The sequence below is a fragment of the Micropterus salmoides genome, unplaced genomic scaffold (genome assembly GCF_014851395.1).
Source record: "Micropterus salmoides isolate LMB-PRFRI ecotype aquatic unplaced genomic scaffold, ASM1485139v1 Ms_hic_scaffold_17, whole genome shotgun sequence".
Lineage (NCBI taxonomy): Eukaryota > Metazoa > Chordata > Actinopteri > Centrarchiformes > Centrarchidae > Micropterus > Micropterus salmoides.
The window spans coordinates 19,455,590-19,475,964 of NW_024040817.1; the positions used below are offsets into that span (position 1 = coordinate 19,455,590).

The 20,375-nt window shown below is 41.7% G+C and overlaps 1 protein-coding gene across 1 annotated transcript in view; it reads left to right on the forward strand.

Annotated features, from left to right (window-relative positions):
* clasp2 (cytoplasmic linker associated protein 2) overlaps positions 1–20,375 on the forward strand; it is a 61,080-nt gene that overhangs the window by 4,343 nt on the left and 36,362 nt on the right. The window contains 6 exon segments of the mRNA XM_038724977.1: positions 1,718–1,796; positions 5,950–6,053; positions 7,205–7,296; positions 9,722–9,797; positions 10,570–10,667; positions 14,555–14,625. Of these exon segments, the coding sequence (XP_038580905.1) occupies positions 1,718–1,796; positions 5,950–6,053; positions 7,205–7,296; positions 9,722–9,797; positions 10,570–10,667; positions 14,555–14,625 (520 nt within the window).

Sequence of the window (20,375 nt, forward strand, 5' to 3'; positions counted from 1 at the left end):
AGTCCCTTCCATCTCACGTCCTCTAACTGCTCCTCTTCAAGTGAAGATGGCATATGGTTGTGGGCGCCGAGCTTGTTGGGGTGCTGGGTGGGGGAGGGGGGAGGCCTCAGGGCTGCCGCCTTCCTATATTGTCCTTTTTTTTTTTTTTTCTTTTTTTTTTTTCTTTCTACTGCTGTTTTCCCCTCTTCCCCCCTAAATTAGGTCAGTATGAGGGAGACATCATAGTGACCAAAAGCTCATGTTTCTTCTCCAGGTGATTTTTGTTTTTTCTTACTACTGTGTTTTTCGGCCCCTGTCCGTCCTCCTCTTTTTTTTTTTTTTTTTTTTTGTTTCTGTGGTTCCCTGGCTGCTCTTCCTTTGACTAAAATAGGGAAGAAACAGCAGTCAACAGGACAGAGAAGTCTGGAGAATAATGTTTTAATGGATTTTCTTTTTGGACTGTTCAGCGTTACAGCAGCTCTGCCAAAACAAGCATTCCAGAAGCACAGCGCAGTGTGGGATGTGATCTTAATCAAAAACACAGTGGAAAACTGAACTTTACCACTAGAAAAAAAATCCACCTTCCCCCTTTCCTGCCACCAGTCATATCACAAGCCATTTTTGTCTTTTATGACTGAGCCAACTCACAGTGGTGGTGGACGAGAGAGACGTGTAAGGGGACTGTCAAGAAGAGTCGCTTTAACAAATATGATGAAGGTGTGAATATCTAAAGCGAAGTACAAATGAATGTGATTAGCTGCTGTTATGCAGATAGTATAAAGAGGGCACAACAAGGTTACATAATCGAGTACCACAGCTGTTATCATGCCCTTTGATACATGTATGTTTTTTTATGTGACTGTTAACTAGATCATCATCTCTTTATCCATACAGACAAGCTTTCAACCTCAGCTAAGCACCATACTTCAGAGCGTTTGTGTGACAAAGTAACGACTACAATAATGAATGAATTTTTTTTTTAGCTTTCCGCTGCATGTTAGCGTTTTCACCAGCAAAGAAGAGCTGGCTCTTATTAAACATACAATAAGAAGTGGTTGTATATTGTGGGTTCAGCTATGCCAAGTTCAAGTCTTTGGCAGTTAAACATTTGTATTGAATTTATAGCATTTCCATTCAGGTTTTTATGCGTATAACTTATCAGGTGGATGGAAATTCACAGTATCCAACTAACTACTTCCAATATGGATGCTTAGCTTTCAGGATAAAATTGGAATTATTTTATTTTACAGACGAAACATGTACTGGGTTCAGCAACTCCCGCCAAGTTGCTCAGTGCAAATCACTTCTGGTGTGTACTTTTATTGCTGTTGCCAGTCTCTGTCAGGTACAGTATTTCCAGACATCAGTTTTTGGGGGACTCGTACTGGTTTATCTGTTTGCAGAAAATTACCTTTCACAGTCTCAGCTATTTGCTAAGTCAGCAAAACTCAGACAGTTTAATTCAGCATTTTTCCCAACTAGGATGCCAAGATCAGACTTAAAACTTTGCTAAAACCTCTACAATTAGAATATAATTTAATCCTCCATGTGTCTTCATATCACTGCTGCCACTGTGGTTGATTTGTAGGCAGTGAAACTTGATCAAATGTACTCAACTTGTTGACATGAAAATAACAGGAAGCTACTGTGATATGTCATACACCTGAAGCCATATGTAATTGTGTGTAGTATTGTTTGTGACCCACTATAACCTCGCCCCTTTGCCTTTGTTTTGTAGGTGGCGTTGTTGGGGATTGACATCTGTGGTGCGTTTGTGGACCGCTTGGGAGAGCGATTCAGAGGATACCTGGGCACAGGTGAGATATTAAACCTTACCGCCATCCTGAATTACGTGTAGGTTAAGCTCTATTTACAGTGAAACTCATTCATGAAATTTGTGTTTTGTATTTGTTCTTAAGCTTAACTTAAAGGGGATTTTTCTAATTGTTCTTTCTGAAAAGGCTGAAGTAAAAACAACTTTGATACTCAAAAATACTTTACATGTTATATGACAATTTCTTTGTCCACTTCCATGGAAAACAAGCCTGTTCAGACATGTACCTGTGCAAACCCGTTTAAGGCATTCTATAGCTAACACACACTCCTAATGTGTCATTCTTTGCTAAATGGATTATAAGAATGTCGTTCTTTTTTTCTGTTCTTTTGGCTCAAAGGTAAATGTTCATCCCTTTTTTATTATCTTGAGCAGCGGGTCCTAGTAAAGGATGAGTTCGCCCTCTTGGCTTGAGTCAAAGTAGTTTCTGAAGTGAAACTTTTATAAAATTGTACTCAACAACACTAGGGTATATTGTTATATGTAGTGTGATGGTGTGTGTGTATTGTTGTATAGACTCTTCAGCTTGTGTCCGTCCATTTTGTCTCTCACTTCCACTTTGTGCTTCCTCTGAGACAGACTAGCGGCACTGCTCTAAAGCCTGGCACCACCCCTCTCTATTATACATCCTTTAGTCTCTATATTTAGGCTCTGAATTGTCTGCCATACCGTAGCACTGTCTATTACACTCCAAAACCATATCTCACATTCATATGATCTCATGGACTGAATCTTGTATCAGATTTCATGCTTTGTGAGAGTGTATGTGTTATGCCAGTGCCAGCCTTTACCAGCTTTAGGTGTCACCAGCTGTCTTTGTCAAGCAAACTGGCTCTTGTCCCCAACAAACACACTCAGTCATGCAGTGAAGCTCCAGGATGACTGGACCTGTCAAACTGTGCAAAGTCTGCCACCACATACACACAGGAAAAAAAACACGCTCACTATCTCGCTCACTGTCCAGGACGTTGCCTTAGTTTGGCTCTGTGTGAGAGTGTGTGTGTGTGAGAGTGTGTGTGTGTGTGTGTGTGTGTGTGTGTGTGTGTGTGTGTGTAATGGAAGTGTGAGTTTCAGATTGATGGTAAAAACATCTCACTGAGCCACCGCTGGCTCTGGAACCTCCCTCCCTCCATCTGACTTCCATCTCTCCTTTCCTGCACCCACCCTCCTCCCACACCTACTCAGAGGGGAGGAAGATGAGATCATTTAGACTGAGTGATTGTATTGATCTGCAGGACTGACTCATTTTACACAGCTGCTGCCATTACAGTGTATGTGTGTGCGCCTGTTCTCTTTCAGTCTGTTAACTGTACAGCAAATAAAGAATGGGATATCACCATGGCTCACCATGGCTTGACTTAAGACACCTCTATTTATGCCTTTAAGGCAGATTACCTGTGGTGACATATGTGAGCCCTGGCCTGCATTATTATCATGGTCATACCTCAGTTCTTACCCGCTACGCTTCACCAAGAACACCTCTGCCAAGCTGGACTAGCTAGCTACAGCTAGTTTGCTCTCTGTTTCTTCAGTAGGCTACTGCCTGCTCAAAGTTAGCTTAGCGCCCCCCGTTGGCTGATGCTTCCTCAGCTAGTGAGTGTGGCTGTTCGAGAACTTCATGTTTTGAATTTTGTTTTGTCCAAGAGCTTTGTGTTTCGGAATGAGCACCAAGCCTAAACTGGTGAAAAAGTAGTCTTCTGTTTGCCTCCGTCCTCAGGAGTGCAGTTTCTCTTTGCATGACAAGGACCAGCACGAGGCATGCCCTGTCTGTCTGGGGTTTGTCTGTGCCAGGAGATCGCTGACTGAGCCCGAGGCTTGTGCTTTTTGTTGCCAGCTCTGCCGCTCAACCCTGGAGAGCCGGATCACATTTGTGGAGGAAGGGCTGGGAAAGACTACAGTTGACAAAGCTGGGTCTCCGAATTGGGGGGCCGAGCTTCATCTGTGTCTGACGGCAAGGAGCTTTTGGTCTAAGTTGCTGCTGATATCTGAGCATGTTGAGGGGTTAGCCAAGTTTGAGGCAGCTGGAGCTGCTAGCGACTTTCATAGCTGTAAAGCATTTTCACTCAGTTCTGACAGACCAGTCTCTTAAAGCCACCCATGTCACAGGCCCCATGAACGTGTGTGTGTGTGTGTGTGTGTGTGTGTGTGTGTGTGATCAGTTGTTTATCTGTTTTGCTAATCTGGCCAGGGGCACAGCCCTGTCTAAACATTGGCTTTCTGTCTGGATTGTGGAGGCTGTCTTCCTAGCTTACAGCAGCAGAGGTTTTCTGATGCCACATTGTGTGAGGGCACATTTGACCAGGGGCATGGCAACATCATGGGCTTTGTTTAAAGGGGTGTCTGTAAGTGATGTCTTTGCTGCAGATATTGTTGTTGTGGTTTACTGTGTGGATGTGAGAGACTGGATGTGGCTCAGTCTGTCCTCTCTGCTGGATCTATGATGCACTGGAGTGCTGGAGGTTTAACTCTGGTTCAGTTGCTGCTCTGCAGGGTGTGAATACATGTCCCATTAGATATATGTTGGACTGGGTAAATCGACTGAAAGGCAACAAAATATTATGACTCTAACTTCTGCTCGTGTGTTTTCATCCTTACTACAGCAGATGACGTTGTGTACAACAATGCTCCCCTGTCATTTTTTGTTTCTGTTTGAGGGTATTGTCCTTGTTGCCAAGGTAACCAGCTGTTGTGGTAACATAATGTAGGCATGCGCACACACGGCATGGGAAAAGGACAGATGACATCACCTCCCTCGCTGAAGTTTCACACTAGGAATGTGGGTAGGAGGTTTTGTGTGTGTGTGTGTGTGTGTGTGTGTGTGTGTACATGCTCATGCCCTTCTGCGTGTATCTGTGTTTATCTCACTGCGCGATTCTCAAAGGGCGGTTTTATGCAACTCCAAGTTTAACATTTTCCATTTGATGGTCAAACAGAGAGATTCGCCAAATTTGGCGTTTTATCTGTTTGAACAGGGTTATGGGTCTGACGGTGACAAAGACGAGCCATTTAAACCATTGTGTGTTGTGAATTTTATGACTGTGTAATTTAAGGCTGGCAATGTTTTTGTTACTTTCAGCAAATCTCATGAAAAGACCAAAACCACGTGTTAGTCCGCCTTTTCAATACTCTGACTTCTCTACCATGTCTGTGGCTCTCATCCAGAAGCCCATTAGTTTCTCCTGAAGATGTATATCTTTAAAAACAGGTCACAAATATATACTTTCATTAAAAAAAAAACCAAAAAAAAAACAAGGAAAAATCATTTCTAACAGCTGTAACTCATGTTCGTTATGAGGAACATGAGTTACAGTGTAATGGTTTGTCTCATTGATGTGTTTTTAATAGCTTTTGGCAAACAATGGAAGTCTATAGCTCAGTGGAATAAGATATCATGCTTTGGATACTCTGAAAATGTGGGAACAAATCATTGTTGATTGTGTTGGGGGGGTTTTGTTTGTTTGTTTTTTGTTTTTCATGGAATTTATTGATAATAAGAGAAATACAGGAGATTGCCAGATTAATCGTTGATCTCTGATCTTCACTGAAAATTATTTACCCAAAAGGTGGGTCTTTAGATAGAAAGCTGTTAAGTACCTGTTCATCTGACATTAAAGCTGAAAATACTAAATATTAGAGTAAATCCTTTTTATTTATTTTTTCAAACTTTTTGCATTGTGCATCACTACATTACATACAGGCTACTGGAGCAGTTGTGTGTTTTGATAAAGTGGAAGTGATGTGAAAGCATTTCATGATCTTGACATTATTTTAGTCACGGCCCATTTCTCATTTCCTGTCCTTTACCCTCAGAGCCCTGGTGTTGATGGTGGTTTTTTTGAAAAGTGCTCTATAAATAAAGATTGTTATTCTGCTTAAGCTTTTACATTGCAATGACCTTTTTGTCTCTTTCAATCTTACACACCCACAGACTATAAAGAAACCTAAACATATGTTTGTGGTGTTTTTAAAAGAACACCACTTGGGGGCAGTCTTTATTGTTGATCTAAGGCATTTAAATCTGGTAGAGACTGCAGTGTCATGTAAAGCCTCATTTCTCCTGTAGCCTACTTGATGCAAATACTGCATTTTTCTCATCACCACCCAATCCCTTCCCCCATCTCTTTTTCTCTCTGTAGTTTTGCCAGCTTTGGTGGACAGGCTGGGCGATGGAAAGGACCAGGTCAGGGAGAACAGCCAAGCTCTCATCCTTCGCTGTATGGAGCAGACTGCCTCGCCCATGGTGAGACACACACACAGACACACGTACATAAAGATCAGAGTCTCAGGACTCTGACCAGACAAGGTCCAAGGTATGGATCAAATTATTATTTTGAGTGATTGAGTTCAAGCACCACATGTGACATGACAGATCATTGAGATCTGGATCAAGACTAAACATTGGCTGTTTTTTGAAGTAGTTCCAGGACTGTTTTCAAGTTTATGCACTGACAGTAGATGGTATGGTAAGGTTTCAGCCAAACGGGAACTTCCAGGTCTGAACAGTGAAGCCAATGTGGAAGTGCCTTAAACCTGCATTATTTCTAGTGGCCAGCAGTGGGTGACTCCACCGGCTGCAAAAAACCTCTGATTGTATGTTGGTTTACTTCTTGCTTGATTTATTACCTCAATAAACACTTTCAACATTTTCAATCTCTAGTTTCAAGCCTTCTTAAATACAGCATGATGTTCAATTTGTAAATGATGGTCCCATTTAGAGGATCATAGACGATAAAGTAGGGTATGCTTTAGGGTGTGGCAACCTTGTGAAATAAGTCAATAACATGGCGACCTATCAGGCGTAGCAATGTGTATTTCTCCCCAGCTCCCCCCTCTCATCCAAATATATGGCTATTTTGGGTTCCAAATAATCAACAATGTGAAAACCAATATGCCAAACTCAAGGCTTCAAAACAGCAGTGCACAAAGTAATGGGTGACGTCACAGTGGCTACATATACTTAATTTAGGCTATGTCTGTGGTTTAAACTGTGAAAAACTGTGTTGCATTGTTTTTTTTGTATGCTGTCAGCAGGCAGGTGGTTATTCCAGTTATTCGAAAGTATGTACAATCAAGATGCAAATCAGAGACATCAGACAAATCACAGCCACCTCCACATGAGTAGATACTCACTACAGCTGAGTACTATATGTTTTAGGCTCCCTCTTCTGCACATTAAAGGAATTACACATGCTACATCGTGTTTGTTGTTATCTGCATGAAACACAATTGCACAGCTTCACAGATTGTAGCCTCCTCTGTACTCTGTAATCTGCTGAAACCCCTGATGAGCTCCCTGGCAGATGAACCTTCCTCTGCTCCTTCCTGCTGACACTCTCCTTCTCTCCCTCCACCCCTCATCTCGCCCCTTTCTCTCTCTTCTTCTTCATCCAGTATGTTTGGGAAAGGCTACTTCCTGGTTTTAAGCACAAGAACTTCCGCAGTCGAGAAGGAGTCTGCCTCTGTCTCAGTGCCACGCTCAGCATGTGAGTAACTTCCCCTTCTTCATCTGTATCACTCCCAGGGTGAAATGTGAAACAATGAAGTGTAAAATGATTACATGGAGGCATAGTTTCTCTCTCATCGAGAGAGAGAGAGAGAGAGAGAGAGAGAGAGAGAGAGAGAGAGAGAGACTCATTGATGTCTTGACTATATACAATCTGTATAAAAATGTTTTCAGTTGCCTGAACTCTTACATGGTCTCATGCTCAGCTGTCAACAGGAATGAATAATTGGACTACTACGTTCCAAAGAAAATATGCTGGCCCCTTTAGAACCACTTTTCCAAAGCCACAGGAGGTCTCAGAGATCACATCTGAGAAAAAGAAAATAGTCTATGTATGCTAGAAATAAAAATGATATTTGTATAAAGGCTTGTTGGTAAAAATATCCATAATTTTCTCAGTTTATTAATTACTCCCAATAACTGAGCAATGACTTGCAGATGGTCGACATTAATATGGTTAGCTGCCTATTTATTTTTGGATGTTATTTGGCCTGTGTGTATGGCCTCATGACATAATTTTCATTGTGTTATACGCACATCTTTCTGTCTTCTGCTCATACATTTAGAAATGAGTTTGTTCCCATTTCAACTAATAAGTTATGGTATTCCGCAAAGTCAGGGATTTTAGAGACACAGCTGCTCAAAGTATCATTACACAAACACACCGTATAGACACAAGACTAGACAGATGCATGCTTTGCCTTGTTAGACAGCAGTTCAGTGGTCTGTTTCTGGGTTTTCACTTGTTTATATTATTGTTGCAGTGTCCAGGTCATATATCCCCGGGTGATGTTGTGGCTGAGAATCTCAATGCGTTGCAATTCAAGAAAAAACACGGTTGCAAAGAAGAGCCTGACTAATCATTATGAGTTAATTGCATTTATGTCGGCATCGGCGTTTATAACAGCCGATTTATGATTAAAAAAGAAACTGAGAAACAGATCCTTCACTCGTGTCATGGTTGTTGTATAGTTTGCCCACCAGAGGGCACTCTGCAACTTCTCTGTTTAAAATACTCCCACACCACAAAAACCACAGAAGAAAACAATCAGCTGACTGGAGTCTACCTGGGCATGGACCAAAAAATGACGGAAAGTGGCTGTGTTACCGTCTTACCAGCGAGTTGCTCATTTGTCACGTTAATTACATGACTTAAATAATAATAAAATATAGCTCAGTACTCCATGACCAGACTTGCTAACCCTCCCGTTTTCCATTGCCTTCTCCCGGCTTCTTCACGGTTCACAGCAGTGCGTTTAATGTTATGAAGTTGAGTGATGGAGGCTACCCTGTTGACTGAAGTGATTTTTATAGATTTTTTTTCTGATAAAATGTGGTATTTGTAACGAACGGTCCTCATTTCTCCCTAGTTCATCACTTCTAAATATTCTCTAACATTGCTTACAGCAACTAATGCTGCCTGTTGCTAAATTAGCCACAAAGCTAATGCCGTGTTTATCAGTGGAGGAGCGCAAATGTTAATGAGCTGTTACACTATAAATTTAACATGTTCTTAATATATCTGCCAACCGCTCGTCTGTAGTTACATTCAGCATCTCAGAAATTATTAAACCGGGGGGACATGTAAATAAATGTGAGCTGAAAAAGTATCTAAGACTGCTTGCTGCCAAACAAAGTTATCTATCTCCTCTTTCAGATGTGAAACTTTTTAGTTATACCGTAGTGAAATCTCAAAGTTGCAAGTCCTAATTGTAGACAGTCATTTAGTATTAAATGTATTCAACAGCAGGTCACTGTATGATAGATGGCCTGTTTTAGAGCCAGATGGTGGTTTAGAAATGGTTCTCGTAGCTCGTAGTAAAGAGAAACTAGATGTGAATATGCTACATTGAAAAAGTTGCACCTTCTAGCGCAAATATTTAATGATGTGCAATTTTTTACATGTTAAGTTGAGACTGTAATCTATTTTATTAACATAATCCATTTAGGAAAAGGTTTTAGAGCCCATAAACAGAACAGCTTTAAATATCGAACCTGTTCTAAGTGTGGTTTATATAGGAAAGCGGTCGACTATCCAAATCATTTTCAAAATCAAAATATCTTCTTATAAATCTGCTCTTTTTCACTTTAATATGGGCATCGGCCCCCGAAAACCCTCATTGGTCGGGCTCTAATATTTATTATCTGCAACTTAAATTTAAGTTTTATTATAAATTAACAACAATTTACACAGTTCTGTGTGCGGAAAAAGTTCTATACATCCCAGGGTTCATAAATCCTATAAAAGGATAATAGGAGTGTTTTTCTCATTCTTGAAAATGTGATATGAATGAGGGGCAAGGTTTTTATTAGACCGCCAGATCAGATATTTCAGACTTGCTTTACATTGCCATGAATAAATGTCATCCCTCTCATTTCCTTATCTTCTTGTGACTCTCTTACAGGTATGGGGCCCAGCCACTGAGCCTCAGTAAACTAGTTCCTCATCTCTGCACTCTGACTGGAGACCAGAACCCACAGGTACAAAACGCAGTGAGACACAGTGCTTAGCAATATGACACATGATCAACATACATGTGTCTGTTTATGCTGTAATTTCTCTTTGCTGAGGTCAGTGTGTCTTCTTTGTAGCTAAGCCTGTGGTTTAGCTCTCAACATCCAAAGAGTGTTGGCAGGCATCTCAAGGCAGCTCTGTGGTTATTACTGTTATTAGTGAGGAGATGGGCTCTAAAGAGCCCCCCCACCCAGCCTCACCGCTGAATCATGAGCACCCAACCAGTAACCCACACAACGGTACTAGCTGAATGTGTGTGTGTGTGTGTGAGAGAGAGGGATAGAGAGAGCTTGGTTTAACCTCCTGTGGAGTTGCACCCCAAAGCTGAAATCTGCTCTTATCGTCTACCCAATGATTATCTACCCACATACTGTCCCGACCAATCAACATCCTCACCAGGCCCGCCCACGATCAGTGGCAGAGAATCCCTTTAACAGCATTCCACTACCCAATCACAACAGTGCTCACAGCATAACTAGCAAATCAGATGTCTCACATTAGGGGGATGAGTATTTGCCCTTAGGGGTTCATTTTTTTTAATGTGTTTACATTTGTAGCCTTTAGTGTGTGTAATCCCAGACAGTGAAGGAATGTAATCTGTGTGGAATTAAGGAAAAATTAACCATGATCTTAACAAACACACATGCCCTTTTTTACATACTAGTGCAAATATACTGTGAAAGCCTGTGTGTGTGTGTGTTGGACTTTTTTTAATTGGCTTATGTCTGTTGTCTGTAGGTACGTGAGGCCTCCATTAACACATTGGTGGATGTTTATCGTCACGTCGGAGAGAGGGTCAGAGCAGACCTGGGAAAGAGAGGACTGCCTGCTGCACGGTGAGTTATTTTCTTCACTTCAGTTATTGATCAGCTCTGACTTTGTGAGCACTGGTCATATTTTTGTGTGTGTGTGTGCACGCGCCCACCCGCACCACACCGCACACCATGGATGAGTTGTGTGGCGGGTCTGTGGGTCCCGTGGCCTTGGCACTCGGTCTGTCCCAGGCCACGCCATGCACCATTCTGCCCTTCACACACACAGAGGGACTTTTATCCCTAGCACAATGCTGACTGACTGGGGGAGGAGGGTGGGAGGGGGCAGATGGGGTACAAAGGCGTTGAGCGGAGAATAGAGTTGGGGGGAAAAATTGGAGAAAGTGTGTGTGTGTGTTCATGTCATCTGAAGGGTTCCATAGAGTGGTTTCGTCCTTCTTTGGTCGTCCTGGTTACATGTGCTGGGTTGAGGGTTATTCTAAGCACAAAGTGACCCCCTCTGCCCCCACCCCGGTCCCTCTTTCTCCCATGTGTGAGATCTGAGCAGCAGCCAGTGCTGTGTGCTGACTGCTCAGTATGAGTCTTGCGTCTGTGAATGCTGGCTGTGGCCATGTGTCATGTGTTGCGCATATTAAGCCTGTTTGTCTCCAGTGTAAACACTCTGTCTGTGTATGTGGGGTTTATGCAGACTGCTGTGTGTCTGTCTGCTTTAGGTTATATGTAGAGGTCTGACAGTTGCAGTGATTTAGGTCTGAAACCAATGCTTGTTCTTCTGTAGATGTATTGTACAAATTATATGAAATTCTTTAAACTAGGCATACATTTTTACATGAATTGTGATTTAGCAGAAATATCTCATACATTTTTGTTACTGTCTTTATTGATTATATTGGGGCACTGGTCTGAAGGCTAGTTGTAAGTTGTGTGTGTTTGGAGATGTTTGCTGGTTGGAATGCAGGTCTGCAGCCAGGTTCTCGCTGACCAGATCACATATCAACTCTGTAGAGCTAGCATCAGTAAATGGAGAGAAAAGGGGGTGTCGTGACTGTGAAAGGGAGTGTAGAAGGCTGAGAATAAGAGGTGGAATGGTGGAGAGAGCATTAGAGAAAGCAGAAGGGTTAAAGTTAGAGTTCACCTGAGTACTGCCTTGTATTATATCCTTTAAACACCCATGTTTCCTAACAGAAGGTTAGCCTACATGAAATCTTTGACATGTCTGGATTATAGTAGTTTGTGACACGCACATCAGTAATTTGCCCCTTTAAAAAAAACATACAGTATTACACAAGATATGTTTTAATTTGTTTATAGGAAAGGTTTTTTATTTTTTTAATTTGTGAAGTTTTTACATTGCTAACCCAAATAACTGGTAGTTGGCCTGGAGGCTGTGAGTAATGAGTATAATCACATTTTCATGCAGATCAGAACAATTTAAAGGCCTATCCACATAGAAAGCATTTTTAATATCTGCCGCTCGCCCGTCTCATGGAACAGGTCTGCATCACCCCTGGGAGCCTCCCTGTTTCTTATGCTTAGTCTATTTTTTCCCCCTGTGGCGTGTTTAGTGAAATTGATCAAACAAAGGTTGTAGTTTGTGTGGTTTGAATGGATGAAACCAACCGCTTCAGTAGCTCTTACGTGTTGCTCACATCTCGCTTTTGATATGGAGTCCAAGTATGAATTGTACATTTTAATTATAATTTTTCGTACACAAGCTAATGCAGTTCATTAAATAAACCATTAAAATGTTGGGCGTTCAGTGCAGGTCAGACAGAAGGTATAACCTCCGTGTCTGAAAAGTAAGCTTAATGCATAATGCTTTGAACCTCCATTTTTTTCCTAATGGCCAGCAGGGGGGCTTCTCCACTGGTTGCATAAAGAAGTTCGATTGAATAGGAGTCTTTGACAAAATTACCCTACTTCTCAGTTGATTTATTTAAACACTTTCCTAGTGAGTTTATGATCTCAATTGCTAGGTTCAACTCTTCTTTAATACAGTGTTATATTCATTTTGTAAATTATGGTCCCATTTAAAGTCAAAGAGAGCATTGTGTATCCCTCCCCAGCTCCACCCTCTCATCCAAATATGGTCACTTACATCTGGTTCCTAAAAACCAAGATGGCGACGACCAGGATGCCAAACTCGAGGCTTAAACGGTAGTCCACAAACCAATGGGTGATGTTAAGGTGGTTACGTCCACTTCTTTTATGGTCAGACACTACCTAGATGTCTTTGTTTGTGTTTCTGTTACAGATGACAGTTTATTACTGAAATGACTCCCTGATGTGCAGAGAGACCTAAAACGTAACTTTGTGTTGTAGTGTGTGTGTGTGTGTGTGTGTGTGTGTGTGTATTTCTGAGGTCTAGGATTGATGTTTATTTATTTAAGTACATTTGCAGACTTGAGTCTCTCATTCTATAGACCTGACTCATGCGCACAGTTCGTGTTCAAAAGGGAGATGAACTACCTGAAAGGTGTGAGTCATCTCCGCGGGACCCCGGGTGACCCTTTTTCAATGACTGTTGATCTGTGTCCACAACAGACTGAGTGCTCAGTCTAAAAGGTGCAAGCGTAGTAAAGATAGGATCCTGGAATTTAGAAATGTGAAGTGGGCGGTTGGAGTAAAAAAGAAATGCAAGGGAGGGAAAGAATACAGTCAAGTGGGGTGAGAGGGAGAGACGCAGAGGAGGGGGGAGGAGCAGCCTTGTTTTCTGTCTGCCGCTAGCTGGACAGCCCCTCCCCCTCTGAAGAGTGTGTATGTGTCTGGAAATGAGAGGGAGGTTATGTAAAGTGTAACTGAATCTCTTTTCTGCCTGTCACACAAACTGGCCCACTTGTCTCTCTATCACACATACAGATACCCTGCCTGAGATTTAAATCTGTACCACTGTGGAGTTTTCTCAGTGGGGGTGTGTGCCTAGCATACAGTACGTAGGTGCGACAGTAGGTGGTGCTTCGTCGTATGCCCGTAGCATGCTCTAGTCTCTCGCTGTTGGCTCCTTCTTTCTCTCTCTCACACCCTCCCTCCTCCCGTCTTCATCTCTCTCTCCCTCTCTCCCTCCCTCCCTCTCGGAGCCACTGCACCATGTTGGATACAAAGAGCTGAGGGAAGCCGAGGACTGGAGTGTGTCACTAGCATGGGAGCTAATGCAACGTTGCGCAGCAACGCAGCAACCTATTAATCTGTCCACTGGGATATCCTGAGGCAAACGAGTATTGAAGACTACAGCCTGGGCTACCTCTGAAGCAAATAGGCAAATTAAAATGCTAATGAACTGAATCACATGAAAGCACTGCACGGCTGAGGAGCCCGTTGCAACTCTAATCGTCACTTATCAGGAGCTGCTGAGCTGTCTGGTAGTTGTGGACCAGCACCCAGACCCAAAAGACAGAGAGACAGATTGAGGACGGTGTGTATGACCCTTATTCTTGTGTCCTAAGCTTTTGGCAAGGAGAAAAATTAGGGCATGGTACTAGACGTGTCATTGTGTCTGCGTTGTGTTACTGTCATCCCAGTCATGTGTAACCAATGTGTATCGACACTGCTCAGTGCGCAGGAGTTGTTTGAGGCTATTATCAGTGCGAAGATGTTATTTTCTGTTGACTTGTCTGTGATTGGGATAGATCTTTGTGTTATTAACATGCAGACAGTTTTACCTGTACGTCACATGACTGAGCAGATCTGGCTTTGGATTGTGTGTGTGTGTGTGTGTGTTTGGTGGTGAGCAGGATGTCAGGAGGACTCTTGTCGTGTTGCTGCTGCAGATTAAGGAGTGTGACTGGCTTAACAGACACACCCACCCACAGACACAGACAGACAGGCAGGCTGTCCACATGTTGTTGCTGATGATACTTTCGCTTGAGATTCACAGCCTGTCTTTAGGTCAAAACTGTGAGCTGTATGTGTGTTTGCATCAACCTCTAACCTTCCTTCTTCTCTCTCTCCAGGTTACAGACGTTATTTGCTCGTTTTGATGAAGCCTTGAATTCAGGCAACATGGCTCTCAGCCCGAGTCACGGTCAGTGCCTTTTCTCATTTATTTTGCCACAGTTGTGTTGGCCTCTGAGAGTTTAGTCATGTTCCCAAGATGATTTTACTGTTGTCAGGTATTGTATTTGAAAAGAGCGTGCACGTGTGTGTGTGTGTGTGTGTCTGTTTCTGTGGGTGCTAGTGCGTATCTGCATGTGCTCTTGTGGTTGTGTCAGTTTGTTGCCATGAGCTCCTGTAAGACGACCTAACAGGATTAATGGTTTAATCTCTGTGTGTGTGTGTGTGTGTGTGTGTGTGTGTGTGAGATGCTGTGGGTTTTCCGGCTGAGCCAGACCCGAGCCTGAGGCCGCTGCTGAGTGTTTTGCTGTCAGCAGTAGAGTGGCTGTGGATCTCTGGTAGCCTCAGGAGTTGTTTTGACCATGGAAAGTTAGTCTTATTGATGATACCCTTTACATCATTGTTTCACTTTATTTTCGCTTTTTAGAGTATAAATGTTGGTACAGTAGCCCTTTCAGGATTTACCGACACTGTTCATTGGAATGTGATTTTCAGACTTGATAATTATTAAGTGAGTGAAAAGTGTTAGCTGAATATTGATCCACAAAGTGGTCTATTTTAGGAGTAGGCTAGAGAAGCTGCTTTTGTTTTGCTGTCTCCACCTATAAATTCATTGTTGTATTAGGATAGGATATAGGATGTGATTTGTTCATGCTCATCAGTGCTGATACTGACCTTAGCAGGAGGACTGGGGATCGGCTTTTATGTGACTGATGCAGATTCTTTCACTGTCATAAAATTCAATGTTTCCGCTAGTGGTTGACTGATATGGATTTTTCAGTGGCCAATGCCAATATATAATGCCGACAACAAAACAAAGAAAAGTCATGTATAATTACATTATTCCATGCAGCGTATAATCTAATATACATGGTTATCTTAGCTAGCAACATGTTGTTTTAGATGGGATTTTTATAAATGAATGAAATTGAAACATACATTGGGTTATGCTGTAGATTTCAGAACATGACTTTGGGTGTTTTAATGGAGAGTGGGGTACAATATGTGACGTCATTCAACTACTATATTCTTACAGTATAACAAAATATATTTGATGCCAGCCAGTAATGCTAGATTAGATTTGCTGTTATTTAGGATGGGAGAAAGGTGTTAACATTTAAAAATACGATGGTGACTGAGGACATTTAGGGCTTGAAACAAACTTTTTCACCACCATCCCAAAACTCAAAAGGGAGAGCGCTAATGTTGTTGCAGATGTATCCAGACATTTTTGGTTTATCGGTATTGGCTGATGCCATTTATCTCAAAATGCCAAATAACGGCTGGATTAATCAGTCAGCCTGATTATTGTTTGGGATAAGCAGATACCCAGAGTCATGTAATTTAGTCAACATAAAAAGGAATCCTGTCATTTCCGAACTTTGTCACACCTGATGTATAATTTACTTTGGAACCTAAGTAAAGATTATACGTGAAACAGTTTGGTTAGTAGTGATAATATTTCAAAAGCATGATATGTGCTTACAGGAATGTGTCCCAACCTTTGGTAAAATGAATTCTTACCAGTGTGGATTGAAGTTCAGTTTTGTTCTCTGTGAGCTCAATAATGTCTGTCGTTGGTGTCATTGGCTGTTTGTACCTTTTAGGCTGCCCTGTCACAGTTTCTGTCTAACAGCGACAGCAGTGGTTGGTGCCTTGTCAGCTGATGCAGTCTGTTTACATGGAGAGAGGGAGACGTGGAGAAGAGCTCAGGGCGTGAAGTGGGTGCAGTTGCCATGATGCTGTCTGGTGGCAACAGAGGGAGTGAGGGAGTGTTGCTTATAACTCCCACCTCCCGAGGGTTTAGAGCAAAGTTGTGTTTTTTGGTTCGTGATTGTGTTATAATCAACTGATAATTACTCTGTGTTGTTGTCTGTCATGTGCTTTGCCTGCCATGAAAGCACTGCTTGTTGTTCTGTAGATGGGATCACTTTTTTGGACTATTGGCTTATCACTGTTCATTTATAATGGTAGGACAAAGATAATAAGAGTAAACATTGCAGCAGACCAGTGACAAGTTTAGAGAAACTACCATAGATTGTCAACAAAACATAGAAAGGCTCAACACGTCATTCATTTTGTAGAATTAAGCCCACACAGTTGATTCAAAACCATCCTCCATACCCGAGACACTAAAAATCTTTACCTGCAGTCTAGGACAACTCTCCCGGCTCTCCTGAAACAGCCTAGAAAGCACTGACCCATTTTGACAGTTTTAAAACTATTGCAGCAGCGGTCATGGATCTTGGTAAACCGCTCAGAGTTTTTACATTGTTGCTTGACTAAATTTTGTCTTGTCAAAATCTTTGCTGTCTGACCATATGTGTTGACTACATACACAAACTCCGAGTAAATGTGAGGTGAAAGTGACTACAGATACTCACCAAGGTGAACTTTGGCTGCCACCTTACGTCTACTTAGGCTTCTTTCTTTTGTGTTTCTCAGCTCCTGCAGCTAGTCGTGCGACAGTTGGCTGCTCAGATTCACACAGCTTCAAGTTGTTGGTGCTTGACCGGCTGCATCCCTGTCTAGTAGGGCTGCAACTAGCAGATGATTTCCTTGATTAATCATTTGGTCTATAACATGTCAAAATTGGTGAAGAATGCCCCTCACAATTTATTTTTTCTAAAGCCCAAAGTTTCCTCCTCACATTACTTATTTTTCATAAAAACATGTAAATGGTTTTCTTTTTCTGTTCCATTATCCTATTAGACAGGACTCTTAATCTTTGGGTTTTAGACAGTTGGTTGGACAAACAAGTGATTTGAAGATTTCTCCTTGGGCTTTCAGAAATTGATTGTGAAAAATTAAATTTTTCATTTTTCACCAAACAGTCAGTTAAGAGAAAATAATCAAGAGAGTTATCAATAACGACAGAAAGCTTGCAAGTTGCGCCCTGTTCTGTTTTCTATCAAAGAGGACAAGGAAAAGCATATCGTCAAATCCTGTTAATTGAATTAATATTTGTCAGTTGTGCTTTTAAGGAAATTACTAAATGATTACTTAGTTATCAAAACAAGCTGCAGGTGAATTTTCAATCAACAGATGGTAAAAAAGCAAATTAATCTTTCTGTTGAATAAACAAACGATGTTGCAGTCTGTTATTTTACCCAACTCGTTCCTTCTAAAGTCATGTTTAGCGCTGAAGGTCAGAAATGTAGTATGATGAACAGTCATGAGAACCTACCAAGAATTCAACCTCTGAGTACAGGACACAAACACGCACCACCTGCTAAAACACACGTGCACACATACACACACAAATTTGTTCTTACTTGCCCTTGTCCCACATCTCTTTTAGGCCAGCTCTTGGCGTTTGCTCTAAAGGGTTTACGGCAGCTGTTGCTGAGTTAAAAAGGAGGGAGGGAGGGCAGTGGATTGAAGGAGGAAGCTGACGGAGATCTCTCGCAGTAGGCGAGTCAGAGCGCTGTGCCTATCGCTGCCTCTCCCTGATTCATCATGGCAGAGACAAGAGAGAGATTGAACGAACAAGCAAGAGAGGAAAGGAGATAGAGGAGAAAACAAAGGAGAGAACATAGGGAGAGGAGCGAATAATACAGGCAACAGGAAGTTCGTATCCATAACACACTGTAGCCATGACACTAGGGGATGATGGCAATGGTGTGTGTGTGTGTTTTTAATCTCATCTGGCTGTGCATGCTGGCACACAGACAAAGGCTTGTCAGCATATGGTTGTAGAGTGAAATCAGCTTAAACTCCAAGCATTTTCACCTCAAGTGCTCTGGCTCAGAAATAGGGGGTGTGTGTTTTGTGAGTTTAAAAATGGCTCCAATCACGTGCGTGTGTGTCTTTTTAGATATATCGTACATGTGCAGGAGCATTTGTGCAAAAAAAAAGGGATTTTGTAGGGAGTTTCTTTTTTTAAATTCACATGAAAGAGAGACGGGACATATTTGGGAGAGATGTTTGCTCTTGTAGCCTGAGGCCAGAGTTGAACCCAAGATCAGTCACGGTTAGATGGTACAGCATGCACCTGAGCTGGCCAAGTCAATCACATGCACAAATGGATATTCTTTTGGGATTAATGTACGATTCCTACCCGTTTGGTTTGGAAATTGAAGAAAACATTTTACTTCACTGTGAGGTAGCCTCTCAATCTCAGCTTTTTTCTGTCCCACTTTAACTCTTTCTGTTGATATTAGGTCAAGTGTGTGCCGAGTGTGTGTCATTCCGTGTTTCCACCCTTCCTGATACATGTGGGCTTGGATTTTAAAATAATTTCCATTGATTGATGATTGCAAATTATGAACAAATAATAGCTCACAGCTTGTCTCCCACTTTAGACCAAAATATCTACCACAGTGTGACAGCAGAAAAGGATATTTGATGAGATGGATGTTTAAAATTAGATTTGGTCTCTTCTTTCTGGCTGTTTTGAAAACAACTCCTAAAAATTTTACACAGTGCTGCTTAATGCATCGTGAATGGCGGAACAGAACAGAACATAAACAGACCAGATGATATAACATTTCTGCTTGCTGTGTCATTTAGCACATCCCAAGTGTAATTAAGGAGTGGAATTAGGATGTTGCTAAATGTCATCAAAAATATAAGAAGATATCTTCTGTAAATGAACATACAGAATAACATCAAAAATACAAAATACATGCACCAAATAACCAAACAAACGTAAAGTTCATAATTAATGGTTCCCAATAAAAATAGGAACAAATACTTTGAGAAGACTGACATACTGTCCAATTTCAACATTGACATTACCCTTTCCCTTTACAGCACCTCCCTGAAAGCCCAACCCCACTCTCAGCCAGGCTATAGCATGTTTGGTTCAGCTCACTGCGGTCAAGTGACTCGTCGTCAAAGTCGGTTCTGTTATGTGCTGGAGTTTGGAGCGGCCAACAAAGACAAGACATTTTACACACAAAATATAAATGACCTTATATTACACGTCATATATTGAATGTCTTTTTATTGTATATTATTTTTCAGTTGAACAGTATTTAGAATTCAAGGAAATACACTGTTAAGACTTTTTTTTTTTTTTTTTTTTTAAGTTCAGTAAATGCAAAATGTGAGTAATTGTGATTAGGATTTTTGCCATAATGGAGCAGCTCTATCCCAGACAAGACAAATTAACAGAACCTAATAATCCAAAACCAAAATAATGGTTCAACACTGATCAATAACCTTATTCCAACTAACTAATTCAACTAATTGATTATTCATTATAAGTGTACATCCTCTAGTGTGTCTGTGATGTGTAGAATAAAGAAGCTTGTTTCTAGCGTATGTGTAAGAAAGTAAAGTGTGTCAGTGCCGCTGGCACCATGCTCTGCTCTTAACGTTATCCGGTCGTGTATGAACACACGCACACATAGAAACCCAGAGATATTCGGTACCTTGCTAACTGACCATCAGTAGCAGCTTTCAATGCTTGCATAGTACTTCAGTGTTGACAGGCACTGACGCACGCACGCTCGCTCGCTCGCGCGCAGACATACTCATTCTGCTTCAGTGCATCTCCGGCTCTGCAAAGGGAACCATGACCCTGTTTCCAGGCTAGGCTGATTGCCATGGCAAAGCCTTCCTCTGAATATTGTGGTTTATCTCTCTCCCTGACTTAGAATTGGGACTCAAATTATATGTGTGTGTGTGTGTGTGTGTGTGTGTGTCGTTTTCCCTGAGCTGGGCTGGAAATGGAGCAGTCTGTCTATGTTTTAGATTATCCAGGCCTGAACCTCA